The sequence below is a fragment of the Artemia sp. Qi Xiang Cuo genome, chromosome 3 (assembly GCF_049724085.1).
Source record: "Artemia sp. Qi Xiang Cuo chromosome 3, ASM4972408v1, whole genome shotgun sequence".
In the NCBI taxonomy this organism is placed as follows: Eukaryota; Metazoa; Arthropoda; class Branchiopoda; order Anostraca; family Artemiidae; genus Artemia; species Artemia sp. Qi Xiang Cuo.
This window is the reverse complement of record NC_142796.1, coordinates 7,550,651-7,567,095: the sequence shown is the minus strand read 5'-3', so window position 1 is coordinate 7,567,095 and position 16,445 is coordinate 7,550,651. Positions and strand designations below refer to the sequence as shown.

The 16,445-nt window shown below is 34.0% G+C and overlaps 1 protein-coding gene across 1 annotated transcript in view; it reads right to left on the bottom strand.

The window, feature by feature from the left end:
* The window catches only part of LOC148953711 (unconventional myosin-XV-like), a 548,203-nt gene that overhangs the window by 291,367 nt on the left and 240,391 nt on the right, over positions 1-16,445 (bottom strand). The window contains exons 23-25 of the mRNA XM_089108456.1: positions 13,447-13,596; positions 10,679-10,893; positions 8,665-8,906 (exon numbers count right to left, since the gene is read on the bottom strand). Coding sequence (XP_088964582.1) covers positions 8,665-8,906; positions 10,679-10,893; positions 13,447-13,596 — 607 coding nt within the window. The remainder of the gene's footprint in view (positions 1-8,664; positions 8,907-10,678; positions 10,894-13,446; positions 13,597-16,445) is intronic.

The window sequence follows — 16,445 nt, the reverse complement described above, 5'->3', positions numbered from 1 at the left end:
ACTGTTTGATGTTGGAAGAGCTATTTGACATTTAGGCTAGACATTTCTAGTAAAAAGTTTGTTCATATGGCCATACACACGAGTGTAATTTGTATATCTAGAATATAACGTTGGAGGTTGGACGAGTTCTTGGACACTGATGCTTGACATTTTTACGTGTTTTAATATAACCGATCTCTTTATAAGAATATGTAGATACTGAAAAATTTCGCTCAACGTGGGTTTTATGACTGTATTTTTGTATACGGATTAAATGACGTCGGACGTTGGAAATTTGATAATAAGGCAAATTTATTTACAAGCAAATGCACACACTACAATATTTCCATTAAAACGAGTTACGAGTGTAATTTGTCTCACTTGGACGAGCCCTTGAACATTACGAGTTTAAAACGAGTTACGATTGTAATATGTCTATCTAGAATCTAACACATAAAACGAGTTACGATTGTAATTTGTCTGACACTAGGAATTAAAACGAGTTACGAGTGCAATTTTTCTATCTAGAATATAGCACTAGGACGAGCCTTTGGACGTTGATGCTTGGCCATATTTACGTACTTCTATATAGTCAATCTCTTTATAAAAACATGTAAGCACTTAAAAATTTCTGCTAATATGGGTTTTACGACCGTAATTTTTATATCTGTTGTGTGACCTTGGACGATCCATTTGGCGTTGAATATTGGCACTTCTGACCAGACACGTACGCGGAATTTTCGTCAGGGGGGGGATTATAAAAAAAATATTAGATACTATAAAAAAATATGCCCAGAAATTCTGGGGAATACGGGCTCCCTCCTTCCTTTCGCACGTCTTAATTTATAAGGTTTTTTGACATAGCCAATCTCAGTTTAGACTTGAACTTATTTACTACTTAAATGGATGAATGTGATGCAAATTGAATATATTCATGATTATGATGAAGCTTGTACTTTCTGCGTTGCTAGACTTTGTGTAGTCAAATGTTCATGCAGGAGCGGACAATGAAATTATTTCCAAACACGCGGCTGACTTTTTTTGTGAAAAGTCTATTATGATAGCTAAAACTGATCTATGGTCTCGAGTGGTCGTGGGCGAATGAGTGCCTCGACGGTAAGGTGATCTAGCTAATTACCGTCACATAAAGGATATAATTGAGACCTTTCAGAAATGCGAGTCTGATGATTTTACTTTGCCTACTTACGTGATTATTTTGCCTACCGAGGTTCCTGTCATTCCAGCCGCTGCATATTAAAGCCTCGCATCAAGGCTTCTAAGCAATGACTCCGAACTCAAGCAAATCCGTGAGAAAATTGTGTCTTATGATCTAAATTTCCCTCCTCTTAGTGACCCCAGGCCCCAGCCAATCGCTGATAATCAGGCCGTTATTGTCATTTCAGAATTCTATCTCACCTTATTAATCCTGTAGAACGCCGTGAAGTGATTGACCTTATACCTGGTCATGAATGTATTCATAGCATAAAGCCCTCCGGCAATAATTTTGTGGTGCGGATTAATCAGACTGCTGCTAAGGACTTTTACGATTCTGCTCCCTCTGTAATGCGCAACTGTGACTTGAAAGTATATGAAACAAAATATAACGGTACTGTGGAAGGTCTATCAAACGTCTTTGACGTTAGCATGGTAATTGGCTGTGTCAATATTAAGGATGCAAAACGGATTGGGCATTCTTTTGCTGCTAATGTGTTTTTTGAAAATGCAATTGCTCTTGCTAATGCACTGAAGCTTGGCGTGAAAGTTGGTAATGAGATTTTCCGTGTTCATGAGTTCCAGCGTCCACCAAAGTGCTGCTACAATTGCCAATCGCCTAATCACCTGAAGGCCTCTTGTAATAACCCTAAGCGTTGCTCCTGCTGTGCAGAAGAGCATGAATTACCCCGCAATTCCCCGTACCAGACGACCCCTAACTGCACTATTCGTCACGAAAACCAAGCTTTGTTTTCACTACAAGGCAAAATGCTTCGTATTAATGTAGCCAAACGTTCTAGTCACGAATGGAAATAACTCTTAAAACTAAATATTATACATGCTCATTCAACATTAATGGAACGAAGGATAAGGATGATTCTTTGAACCAGAAATTATCTAATTTCGACATTTTGTTTCTGCAAGAACATCTTTTGCCTTTGGTGAGTTTGAACTCCCTTCGCAGGAGTAAAGAACACTTGGTTTTCACTAGAAGTGCCCGAAAAACTTCTGGGAGACGTTCAGGCGGGCTGGCCTGCGTGTTAAAACATAAACTACTCCCACTATACCCTGTGTGTTATCGTGAATGTGATTATTTCATTACAATCCGTCTTGCTAACCTAGTTCTTATTAATGTATACCTCCCTTGCGACCAAAGATCATTTCCCTCTCTAACAAAGTATACCAAAGCATGTGCATCGCTAAAGACCCTTCTTATTAGTGTTGAGAGTAATGGATTGGATTGGATCCTTTTAGGCGATATGAACTGTGATATAAACTCTACCTCAAGACGAACTGATTAATTTTTGGATTCGCTACCTAATGGCTATCGGGTTTTGGATAAAGATACATCCCATTCATACATACATAATAGCGGTTCATTGTCTGATATTGATCACTGTGTTGTTTCTTCTGGTATTTCTATTAGTAATATTCACATTGACCAGGATGAACAGGATTATGACCATCTGCCCCTTTCAGCCACTGTCACCATGGCAACTACGACTCGGACTGAACAGACCTTATGTACTAATTACAAAAAGTGGATAACCAAAAGAGACTGGAATAAAGCGGACTGGCCTCTATATCTATCTACCCTTGCTCTTCTTCTGTCTACGATTAAAGTTCCATTTGATTGACTCTGTACCAGTGTTATATCCCCACAAGCTCGAGTTCAGCTGAATATATATTACAGCCAGATTGTTTCCTGTCTGAAAAAAGCTGAAGAAGTGGCTGTCCCGCTTTGTCGTTTTAAGCTTAAGACTAGAGGCTCAATATGGAAATCTGATCCTGATTTAAAAATTGTGAAAAATCGTGCAAAATTGTGGCTTAGAATTTGGGTAGCGTGCGGCCACCCTTTAAGGGGTCACCTTATTGACATTAAACAACAAAGTTGGAGTTTAAACGTTATCTTCGTAAAGTAAGGTAAAATGGTGTAGAATTTCCGAAGACCTCTAGTCAGTGGAAACAAGTGATTAATGTTGCGAAATTTGATTCACCTCCTAATGCCGATCGGATCCCTAATGCCTCTTGGATTAATCATTATAATAAGATTTTTAATATTATGAATTATGCGGTTCACTCTCAGTTTGTTAGCCTTTGTTCTTATGTATTACCTGCGAGAATTTACCAAGGCCATGTACCTCCCGTTTCTGCTGACCGTGTGATTCGTTGTGTTAAGAATTTAAAATCTAAATCATGTGATATTGATGGTATTAGTGTTTTTCACCTTCATATTGATTTGAAAGAATTGATTTATCATTTGCAGTTATTATTTCAAATTTGTCTATGTACGTCTTTGGTGCCTGATTCTTTTTGCTGCGGGAGCGTCATTTCGATTCTTAAACTTGGGAAAGATCCAACTAATTGCGCATCATATAGACCCATTACGGTAGCCTTTTCACTGAGCAAAGTTTTAGAATATGTCCTGCTTCCTGAAATTCTTCCAAATGTTGATTATGTGTCCAATCAATTTGGGTGTAAACCAAATATAGGATGCCAAGATGCGCATCGAATTCTTACTTCTTTTTTAATTCAAGCACAAAAAGATGGATCTGAAGTTCATTTATATGCGTTAGATATTTCAAAAGCTTTTGATTCGGTTTGTCACAGCCAACTATGGTATTCTCTTACACAGCTTGGAGTGAATTCATCTGTTATATGTGTCCTTCGTTTCTGGTATGCAAATTCATATGTTCGACTTCGGTCAGGAGAGATCTTTTTTGGTAATATTCCAATTCGGTCTGGACTTAGGCAGGGAGGGGTTCTGTCACCATACCTTTTTAATGCTTGTTTATACCCTGTGCTTCCTCGTATTTTTCCGTCGTGTTTTACGGGTCTAACTAATTTATCTTATATTGATTATGCAGATGATTTATTACTTATTGGCCGTTCAAAATTCACCCTAGCTAAGTCTACCCAGTTTGTTTCAAAGGTTTTGGAAAAAATTGGCCTCGTGCTTAATGCTGAAAAATGTGAATATTTAGTTTTCAATGCTAAAAACCCAAGTAGTGATTTGAGTTGTAGTTCTTTTTCAGTTAAGCTGGCTCCTGCGTTGTGTTGACTCGGGATTAGTATCTGCTCTTCTATTTCAGCTATCCGTGCTAGTGCACTTGCAGATATTAAGAATAATCTTAAAGCAGGTTATGCTAAAATTGTCCCAAATCGCGGCCGACATTCTCGTAAGGCATTGGCTAAACTCTATTCTACATATTGCGACCATTCTATTCTTTTTCTATCAGGTTTGCGCCCATTTTTTAATAATAATGATATGCAGGATATTAGAGTTTTGTATTTCCGTTATTGTAAATATCTTTTGCATTTGCCTCGTTGGTATAGAAACCGTAAGATTATTCGAATGTTTAATGCAACTGATATATTGACGTCATATAACAAGTTGGACTCCAAGTTAAAAGATGAGGCCTGCAAGCGGTTGGGTCCTTTTCATCCTCTTGTGCGATCGTTTTGATTTGTATTTGTAGTTTTTATATTGATATTGTTTTGCATGTTTTTTGTTTTTGTATGTCTTTACTTTTTATTTTCTTTTGTTACTCCACTTTTTTTATAATTGTTAGTGGGTCAAAAATAAATTATTATTTGTAAGAATATGTGCGCGATATAATATTTCAGTTAATATGGGTTTTGTTACCGTATTTGTGTATCTAGTACGATAACGTTGCACGTTAGACGAGCCATTGGACGTTGACATGTCAATTTTTATTTGGCAGTATTTTTAGGTGAACGTATTTTTATTTTTATCTTTAAAGTAATTTTATGTGATAAGTCCATTTGTAAAAAGATGTTCACACTGTAATATTTCAGTTAATAGAAGTTTCACTACCAAAATTTGGTATCTAGCTTATGTGTGAATAAAATATTTTAACGTATAATAAGTGTTTATTTTTATCCAAACTCTTAATAATTTATATTTTAAATGCAAAAAAATGTGGGCATGTCTGTGCTGCTAAATACAAAGCAGCAAATTAAGTTCCATATCTCTTTCCTTTATCAGTGTATTTGCTTTATTTAGTTTATATTTATTACAAATAAGTTGGTTATGCTTATTTTTATTTTATATGTCTATAATTTGTTTTCACATTTATGTTTTATTTTAAATCTACTCTTTATTTTATATTCTTTATTAACTTAGTGATTTTATTAATTGGCTTATTTCTTCTTTTTCTTAATCTGTGACTGTCATATTTTATTAGCCTATTTTTGGTACAGGTATTAGGTTTTATCGATTTGAACCCCCAAAACTTGATCCTCTTACCCCCCCCCCCCTTCCAAAAAAGATTAATAATGCAAAATATGTGTAACATAGGATCTTACTCGAGGATCTAGAAAGTTTGATATTGCATCGACATTTTCCTCAGCTCGTATTTCTCTTAACTTACTTTTTGGACATTAGTCCATACTCTACAAGATACACTAAAATGTGTAAGCCAACTTCGCTTGCATGCCCTTTTTATGTGTTTGTGACATTCTCTATTTCATCAAATCTATCGAGGACTAATTTTTATGTAGTTAAGAGTCATTTTTACAGTTTTTTCTCCGAGAAAAAATAACACATTCGTTATCGCTTTCCCGAGGTTATAGGGAAAGTGATTTAAATATAAATCATTGACAGAAAACTGAAAGTAAATAAACTATAAATAAAGCATCTGTTAAGGTGGCGTTCGTTAGTACGTAATTTAATCGTTTTGACTGTCATTGTAACCAATAGTTACCAAATTAATAAAACCAAATTAATTCAATAATAAATTACTAAATGTAGCCCAATTATTGTCCTTTGTGGAATAGATCAATTGAGTTTTCCGACATGAGCCGATGTATATAAAAAATAATCAATTCAACTATTCGAATGACTATTCGGTCATTAAAATGACTATTTCAATTACTATAAAATGATATTAAAATGGCTATTTTAATTAGTATAAAATGACATTAAAATGACTGTAAAATGACCGAATGACTATTAGGTCATTAAAATGACTATTTCAATGACTATAAAATGATATTAAAATGGTTATTTTAATGAGTATAAAATGACATTAAAATGACTGTAAAATGACCGAATGACTATTAGGTCATTAAAATGACTATTTTAATGACTATAAAATGACATTAAAATGGCTATTTTAATGACTATAAAATGACATTAAAATGGCTATTTTAATGAGTATAAAATGACATTAAAATGACTGTAAAATGACCGAATGACTATTAGGTCATTAAAATGACTATTTTAATGACTATAAAATGACATTAAAATGACTATTTTAATGACTATAAAATGACATTAAAATGGCTATTTTAATTAGTATAAACTGACATTAAAATTACTGTAAAATGACCGACTGACTATTAGGTCATTAAAATGACTATTTCAATTACTATAAAATGATATTAAAATGGCTATTTTAATTACTATAAAATGACATTAAAATGACTTTAAAATGACCGAATGACTATTGACTTTGAAATGACATTAAAATGGCTATTTTAATGAGTATAAAATGACATTAAAATGACTTTAAAATGACCGAATGACTATTCGGTCATTAAAATGACTATTTTAATGACTATAAAATGACATTAAAATGGCTATTTTAATGAGTATAAAATGACATTAAAATGACTTTAAAATGACCGAATGACTATTAGGTCATTAAAATGACTATTTCAATTACTATAAAATGATATTAACATGGCTATTTTAATGAGTATAAACTGACATTAAAATGACTTTAAAATGACCGACTGACTATTAGGTCATTAAAATGACTATTTCAATTACTATAAAATGATATTAAAATGGCTATTTTAATTAGTATAAAATGACATTAAAATTACTGTAAAATGACCGAATGACTATTAGGTCATTAAAATGACTATTTTAATGACTATAAAATGACATTAAAATGACTATAAAATGACCGAATGACTATTCGGTCATTAAAATAAATTCCACTTGATAAATTTGTCGTCATTTTAGGATTTAAGTTTCTTTCTTTTTTTCTTGTCTTTATTGTATTTATTTTAGAAAAAAGGACAGGTTGAAGAACTTCCAGAGCGTATGGGTTTGGCCCAACGACCTCTATAATATGAGCCAGCCCTCTTCCTCTGCACCAGCCTACTCCTTTTATGTATTTGCTATAAATCTACTATAACAAAATTCCTCCTCAACAAGCTGAGTTGAGGATTAAATGTAATGAAAGTAGCCTCCAAGAAACACTGATTTCAAGGTCAAGGCTCAGTCAAGTTTAACTAATAATCAATTAAAAAGAATTTTATTTAATTGGTTTTTCTTTGATAGTATTTAATATATAGAATTATAATTACTTTAATAGTAATTTCCGGTCGTTTTGAGTTTGAATTATTACAGGACTTTTTTTCTGCTGGTCTTAAAGTCTAATATGGCTCTTTGCTTTTCCTTGAAAACCTTATTTTTCAAAAGATTTTTTAAAATTAATTAAATAAAAAGAACTTTTGCCACCAAAGATGTTTTTTTTTAAAGAGAATAAAACAGCTAAATTAGACAAAAAGACGAGCAGAAATAAAGTCAAACAGTAATTTAAGCTTAAAACTAAGATACACCACTGTCAATGAATAAATGAAACCCAAAACGAACAGAAATTACGATAAATAATCAATTCAAAGTTAAACAAACAGACACTACCACAAACTGCCACCAAAACAAACAGAAATTACGAAAAATAATCATTTCAAAGTTAAAAAAACAGACACTACCACAAACTGCCACCAAAACGAACAGAAATTACGATAAATAATCACTTCAAAGTTAAACAAACGGACACTACCACAAACTAGAGAAGGGCGAACGCACCCGAGCTTTCTATAGACCAGAACGTCATTTGCGCTTTACTGAAAAGAAAGTTTTGCTCCGAACCGTGTGTTTTTTTCTTATAACGTCAACAAAATAATAAATAAAAAAAAGTCACCATAATTAAACATAAAAAAGAAAATAAATTTACTGATAATTCACTGCTCTCTGACAAAACGCACGTAGCGAACCATAAACCTAAGAAATTTTTAACTAACATGCAGTACGGTTCCCAATTCAATCTTTGACACAACCACATGCCTCCTCAATAAATAAAATCAAATAACCTCAGCATTAGTGTTCCCCCCTTCCTCCCTGGACGTAAAACTATCTCATCTGTTTAAACTAAAAAGAAGATTCAAGCTTATTTTTAAATTTTATTTTTGAAAGACCCAAGGAAGTGCATGCACCTCAGCTTTTGTGAGCTGAGAATAGCTCTTGTGAGAAAAATTTTCCACGCTTTAACACGCATCCAGGGACCAATCAGTATCCAGGGACCAATTTAGCATGCGTCCAGGGACAAATCAGAACCCACTGGTAGACTTTGCCTCAGCTAAAGGTAAAGGTCAAAATTTGTTTTATTATGAGTAAAAAAACTATTTATTTGAAAATAGATAATAAAAACTTACCTAGAGAAGTAGCTTCACTGGTGTCGGAATGAGCAGATGATCTCAGATAGTCTTTTTCTCCTTTACTCTTTCTGAACATTTGCTGTGATTTCACAAACCTCGGATGGCCATGTCTAGTCTTGTATTCCTTTATTTCTGCTACTGGAGATGAGTCCATGTCGAAATCAGAGTCACCAGTACCGTCACGACTATTTATATGGGGTGAATCAAGAGTAGTGAGGGCACCCTGTCTTGACCTTGACCTAAAAAGAATAATAAAATTGACCATTGAATTGACAAAATTGGTCATAACAAAAATGACCATTGACCAAATATATCGCAGATATACTTGGCCTGTGAAAGCTTTTTTCAGGTTTTCAGATTTTTTTCTATAATAGAAATACAGACCTTAGAAATACCCTATAAATACCCCACCCGGGTCTAAACTCTAAATTTCTAAGTAGAAATACTACTTCTGCTACATTCTTGGAATTTTTTTATTCACGCTGCTGGAGATAAGTCCATCTTGGAATAAATCTTCACTACCTTTATGCTATTTATAAGGCGCGAAACAGAGGCACCCCATTTTGACCCTGAACTAAAAAGAATTAATGAAATTGATACTGAATAGCCAGATAAGGTTGACATTAAAGTTTCTTAGCTTTCATTTGTGTCTAGAATTCAAATTTTCCATTTGCATTAGAGCTGTAAAATTCGGGGAAGCCTCCTTTCTTAGATATTTTAATTCCAAAAAATACGACTAAACTTGAATTTTCATCTATAGAAAACCCACTCACAATGGTTTTTGTCTGTATTTATCGTCAAACCACCCTGCTTCTGTGAAAAGAGGGGTGGTAATCTCTTTAGCCGACAGAGTTATAAGAATCTGTCATGTAGCATCTGAATTTGACTATGTTAAATATATTTTATTCTGTAATGGTTACCCAGTCAAACTTATTGAGAATACCATAGATGGAAATTTAAAAATGTAAAATAGGAAAATAGTGGACCTATCCCCTTTTCTTTAATTACTCCGGCAATTGAAAACAAAACATTTACCACTCTACCATACATCCCAAAACTCAGCGACAAACTTGAAAATTTTTAAAGAAACATAATCTCTAAGTTTTTTTCAAGAATGAACTAAATGTTGAAAGTTTTCCTCGTTTTGGAAAGGATAGAACTGACCCTATACTGGTAGCAATGTTCACAGAGTCCCATTTCACGTGGAGAGGTTTACATTGACCGGACTCGTCAACAGCTGGAGGAACGACGGCATGAACAGAAGATGTCAATAGATAAATCCATGAGAGTTGAAAGTAAAAATAAAAATGACAATTTTGGTTCTGCTTTGGCCCTCCGCATCTTTGAAAATCTAGATCGCTTAGTTCTTTTTGATGAGACAAACTTAAAAAATCGAAAAATTTTTACAACCAGCCCAAGCCAAAACGAGTAACTTGGCTTAGGATTAGACTGTTTGTGATCGTATTCCAAGAAAAGAATAAGAGATTTATGACATCCAAAAACGGACCCAGGAAATACGACTGGTTTGAAACTACAGCAACACGAGAAAGCTTAGGAGGGCCTCCAGCTGCGGCGCCCAGGGAATCTGATCCTATTTCCCCTCCCTCCTAAATGATTCTTCTTAGAGGGAAACAAATTTCTGTACCCCTATAGTCACCGTTGTAGCAAATGAGGAGCCATGAGGAGCCGTTGCCATGACATTGAAGAGCCATTAGGCCATCAGCCCAAAATAAGAAGACATTATTTACGTTTTTTACAATAATAAATAAGATGCCGAATATATTATCGTAGACCAAAAGGCAAAAAAAAATGCAAAGAACATGGCAAATTTAATATCTACAGCACATAATTCATAAAAAAAAATTTCTTATTACATATTGAGAATGGATGACAATTCACTTTCAACTTCTGGCACTAATAATCAGGATTCTATCCATAATTTACTTTAAGAAAGATGTGCTAAAAATAGAGCAAATAACAAAAGAGCAAATAAAAAGAACAAAAAACTTACTTTGAACTTTCCACGGAAGGTTGTCTGGAACTCCAAGCATCAGTTCCAGCTTCGCTTTCAGAAGAACTTTGAATTTCATTACTATACTTGCGGGCTCTTGACCAGCTTAACTCCTTTGGCCTTGCTGATGTTAATTTTTCTGTAGATAGATAGCGTTCATTCAACTTGCTTCCTGATAGTCCAAACACATTGACCTTTGCTGCGTTGATTGGATCCTAGAATAAATTAATAATTAATAAACATTTTAATTAATAACAAATCATTAATTAAATAACAATAAATAAATGTCCATAAATTAAAAATCTCTAGGGTTCTGACATTTATTGTAGCCAGTAAATGGATTATCCCACCCCCCACCCAGTGGTAAAAAATATATAAAAGATTAAATTATATAAAGACAAATAAATGTTTTATGTTATTTCAATGGAGTCCACTCATGGGCGCCCATAAGCTGAATTCCAGGGGGCGGGGCAAACCTCGTCTAGTTAGCACTTTTAATGCTATATAATAGAAATTTCAGAACAAAAATATAAAAATAAGGCAGTATCATTCAGCCAGGGGGGCGGGTGCCCCCCGCCCGCCCCCCTTATGAGTGCCCATGAGTCCACTCGGCAGATTTGTTTAGATTTAAGCCTCTGAGGGCGTAAATCAGAACAAATTATTTTTAAACTAAAATATATCTACTGAGAATTTTTTTGCCAATATGCATTCAAAGATTGAGTCGCATACAGTAAAAGTTAATAGCTTGAAATTGACTTAATAAAATTTTATAATGACACCCTTAAAATATTGACGTGATGCATAGGACAGGCAGGTAGAATTCATTGAAACAAATTATAATTGAGTCTAATTTTTTTTTTTTTTTTTATAGCACTTTTAATGCTATATAATAGAAATTTCAGAACAAAAATATAAAAATAAGGCAGTATCATTACCAGGGGGCGGTGCCCCCTCCCTTATGAGTGCCCATGAGTCCACTTGGCAGATTTGTTTAGATTTAAGCCTCTGAGGGCGTAAATCAGAACAAATTATTTTTAAACTAAAATATATCTACTGAAATTTTTTGCCAATATGCATTCAAAGATTGAGTCGCATACAGTAAAAGTTAATAGCTTGAAATTGACTTAATAAAATTTTATAATGACACCCTTAAAATATTGACGTGATGCATAGGACAGGCAGGTAGAATTCATTGAAACAAATTATAATTGAGTCTAATATTTTTTATTTACAAGCAAATAATTTTAAAATAAAGATTCCGCCATAGGAATGGCGTATTGACGGATGATAGATAGACTTATCCATCAACAAATGAAATGATATCATTTTTACACACTCCTAAAAAGGACTTAAGCTTGATTTGCCTCTCCCTCAGACGAACTATCTGTCTTGGCCTTTTCTACAATTAGCCATGGCTTGATGCCCACAACTGCTTGATTTTAATTTAAAATACCAGAAAGAAACCAGAAACTAAAACGACAAAATTACTACTCCTGCGACTGCTGACAACTTATTGCAGCATGAAGCCACCTAACACCAACACAGCTTCACCTACTCCTCATCTACTCTCCCCTTGGAGCTTCACTTTTTACTCCTTCCAATACAGCTCATAAGTTATCTTCTATCTCTTCTCACCCTATTGGGGGCTTTCCTAAAGCTGGATTGGTCAAACGAACCATTTTTGGCAAACTAAATTTTGCCATTTTCCATTTTGGCGGTTTACTTAAAAGCTTCAATTTTTCTGGGTTGCAGCATTTTTTGTGACTTTTGAGTGCATTTGGATGTCAAAGCGTGTTTTAAATAGATCCTAATTATATTATATACAGTATATATATATATATATATATATATATATATATATATATATATATATATATATATATATATATATATATATATATATATATATATATATATATATATATATATATATATATATCTAGGGCTAGACGGAAAGGAGGTCGTCCCCGTCTCGGGTGGGAGGACGTTATAAAGAAAGATTTAAAGGAAATGGGAACTTCAAGGGCGGGCGTAAAAAGGGAGGCTTTGAATAGATTGGGATGGAGGAGGAGCGTGCGTAGCTGTGTTGGCCTCATGCGGCTTGGTGCTGCGGTGAGTTGTTAGTAGTAGTTAGTAGTATATATGTATATATCAGAGTATATATATATATTTAAGCATTTTTTAAAATCCGGTTTCTCTAGCTGAAAAACATACACAGTATTTAGAAAATTACTTTACTTTCCTAGGATCTTTATTGTTATTGATGTTTGTGTTATGTTTTTATTCAAATAAAATTGAAAATTGAATTGAAATTTCTATGAGATTTTTTCTCACAGTGAGATATTTTAATTAATTTTTCTCTTCATTTCTCATTATACTAGTCCTCTCTCATTATAATACTTCCACAAATAAGAGGGCCACAAACAATAAAAATAAGTTAATTACAATACCAATCAAGATTAAATAAAATAGATGATTCTTAGAATGATTGCAATCGTGGCTTTCAATTTAATTAGAATAATTTAATTAGAATAACTAAATAATTGCATTTATTGAATAATTGCAATAGTTGCATTGATTGAATAATTTCATTAATTGCATCCGCAATCAATTTAATTTTACTATTTCAAAAAGGACCTTATTTTTTTGTAAAAACTTTTCATTTTGATTCTACTTCAGGATGAAGCTTTGAGAAAGTCAGTCGGAGGAGGAGTGTCCGCAGATGTTTTGGCTAATCTGAACAACGTGTACAATATTTAAAAACTTACTTTATTTTCCATGAGATTTCCCAGACTAAGACTTCTTTGCTGTTGAAAGCTTTCTGCTTGAATTAAGTCGTGTAGTTTATTATTGGGTCTGTCAGAACCGGCTGAAATTCTCCTTTCCTTATCGCCATTTGGTCGAATGATTATATTTTTCTAGAATTATGCAAAAACAGCAAATAAGGGAGAAAATATTTAAATAAACAAAACATATCAGGCAATACGGTTGATATGCTTGTTAATAAAAGAGGTATGAGCCTATTTCCATTAAAATAGCAAATTTATTATTATAATTCCATTAAAATAGCAAAGTTATTAGCAGTGAGAAAATGAAACTTCAAAACTGAACTTTAGAAAATTTCCAACATCTCATATGCTCATTGGGAAAAAGAAGTTTGGACACGCCTAGTTTTAATTGGTATCGTCAAGTTCAAGGTTAGATCATAATTGGGTCCGGGTTCAAAACTAAAATCAAATAACTTTGAAATGACACTCCAAATTTCTAATATTGAAACATTTTTTATTATATGTTCTAATACAAGTATTTTTTTATCTGGTCTCATGAAGCCGTCCTCTGACAATGTGTCACTAATTCATATTTTTTCTTTCGAAATATCTATTATATCTTCTCCTAGAGCAAATAAGATAAGGTTCATTTGGGATAACCACCTATCGGAAGATATTCCACATGACAATGTGGAATTGGCAATGGGGAATAAAAGCCTAAGGGAGCCACCACAGGATGGCTGGCGTGCATCCCCCAATTGTACTTCCTGGCTGAAGGGCCATGAAACGGAGATCAGCATCGCTGGTTTCGACTATGAAGTCGTCTGGTCAACTACTACCTTCCATTCCTAAACTTTCAAAGACCTCCCTGCTTTAGGAAGGCCTGACGAGCAACGATACGTCAAATGTATCTTACATGCTGGGCTCTTCCAAGTAAAGCCTCTGAAAGCTCGTCCGATGGAATATCATATATGTACTTTTAAAACAATGATACTGATGCCACTCCTCGGTGACACTCCTTATGTGTCAGAAGGAGGATGGTGCCATATTTACCACATGTTGTTGCTGTGATTGCCTCTTATAAATCCACTGGAGAGAAAATGGGTCACTGGGGCACCGGGAAAAAATGACAAGAATATTCAAAAGCAGGGCTACTGCAAGATGTCAATGGTGAAAAGATGCATTAATCGGGGGTAGGATTTTACATCAGAAGTTAGTTTTACAAGATCTCCCTAGACAGTTATGGCAATGATGCTTGTCAAAATTCAAAAAAGACATACAGTAAATTATTAGGACCTTGCAAGTTTTACAAAAGACGCCAGGATAGTCATAGCAAAGAACTTCTTCCCAATTTGGTGAGATTCTACTGTAAATTTTTTGGGTCATGCAAATTTTACAACAGAACCCAGAACAGTTATGGCAAAGAAGCTGACCAAAATCTGTCAAATTCTGTGACGATTTTCTTAAACTTTATAAGTTATGGAAGAGAACACAAGACAGTTATCGCAATGCAGTTTCTTCCAATTTGGTAAAGCCATGTAGTAAATTGCTTAGGGAATATCAATTATGTAAGAGAACCCAAGACAGCTATTATAATCTTTCGAAGTTTCCGGTAAAAGTTTTCCGATGAATTTTTTAGATCTTAAACGGCATCAATGCACAGGGAATTGTGATAAGTGTATTTTTAAGTTTTGTTTTCAAATTAAAACCTAAATTGAACTTGAAACTTCTTACAAGTTTTAATAGCTACTCTATAGACAGTTACGGTGCCAAAAATTATCACAAAATTCTGCAGTAAATTCCTGCAGTAAATTCCTGTAGTAAATTCCTGCAGTAAATTTCTTCGTCCTTATAAATTTTACAAGAGATTTTGAAACAGGTACGGGTAATTAATTTCAAAGGAATTGTGACTTTCATTGTGAGTAAAGATCACAGTTTATATAATTATCCAGTATGATCTTTCCCTATCTCACCCATTATAAAAACCCGGACCGAGGTGCGAGTGCTCCAGAGAACGTTTTTGCAGATATAAACATAAGCGGCATTAGATCTTTTCACGGGTAGACAAAGAATAATTACCTACGGAACAAGTATTGACAAAACCACTTGGCCGGCTCAACCAATAAGTGGACAATAAGTGCAGAAATAAGCGGGAGGAGTTTTTTGTTCGCACCGAGAATGAAGAGCCAAAAATCATCTGCGGTAAACTTACTGGATAGTTATATAAACTGTGGTAAAGATCAAGAACGTCCACATCAAGAACCAATAATTTACCTATTTACCGACTACAAATCACAAGAGAATTTACCAATCAAAAGTTGGTAAAATAATACGCTAAGTTTTTTGGGATTATAAAACGTCAAAGAGCTTTATGTCAAGTTTTACAAGACAATCTCAGAACAAATCGAGCAAGTAAAAGTACTTCTATTCAGTACTTTACTGGTTCTCTCAAGCCTATTGTAAAATTAATTGGTAAAAATTGGCAAAAAGGAATTGGTAAAATTAAACTTTCCTAAATGGGTAAATTGATCTGGTAAATTTCATGGGCCTTATAAGTTTTACAAAGAGTCCAAGGCAGTTACGAGCAAGCAAACATAGCTTTGCAAGCGACTTACTTTACTGATTTGTTTACACCTATCCGGTTTCAAGGATACTTTTCAAAATCGATATTACGGGACAGGCATGTACACATGATTTTTTTTCCGGGGAGGGGAATAATCGAACTTTTTCAGAAGGGTCCAATAATGTAAAATCCGATTTCTTTCCATAATTTCAATAGGAAGTGCATAGAAATTCAAGAAAATTTAGAATTTCGGGGAAAGGGGGGGGCATCCTCCTACGTTTGTCCCTGGTTGATGAAGCACTTTTACTTCCCTGATAGAGTCGGGTATAAACTCTGTGATAAATAAAAGTAAATACAATTAGATTGTATTAAATACGGGATTTTGACAATGAAGGTTTTTCACAACCTAGTAACATTCGAAAGTAAATTCCTAGGG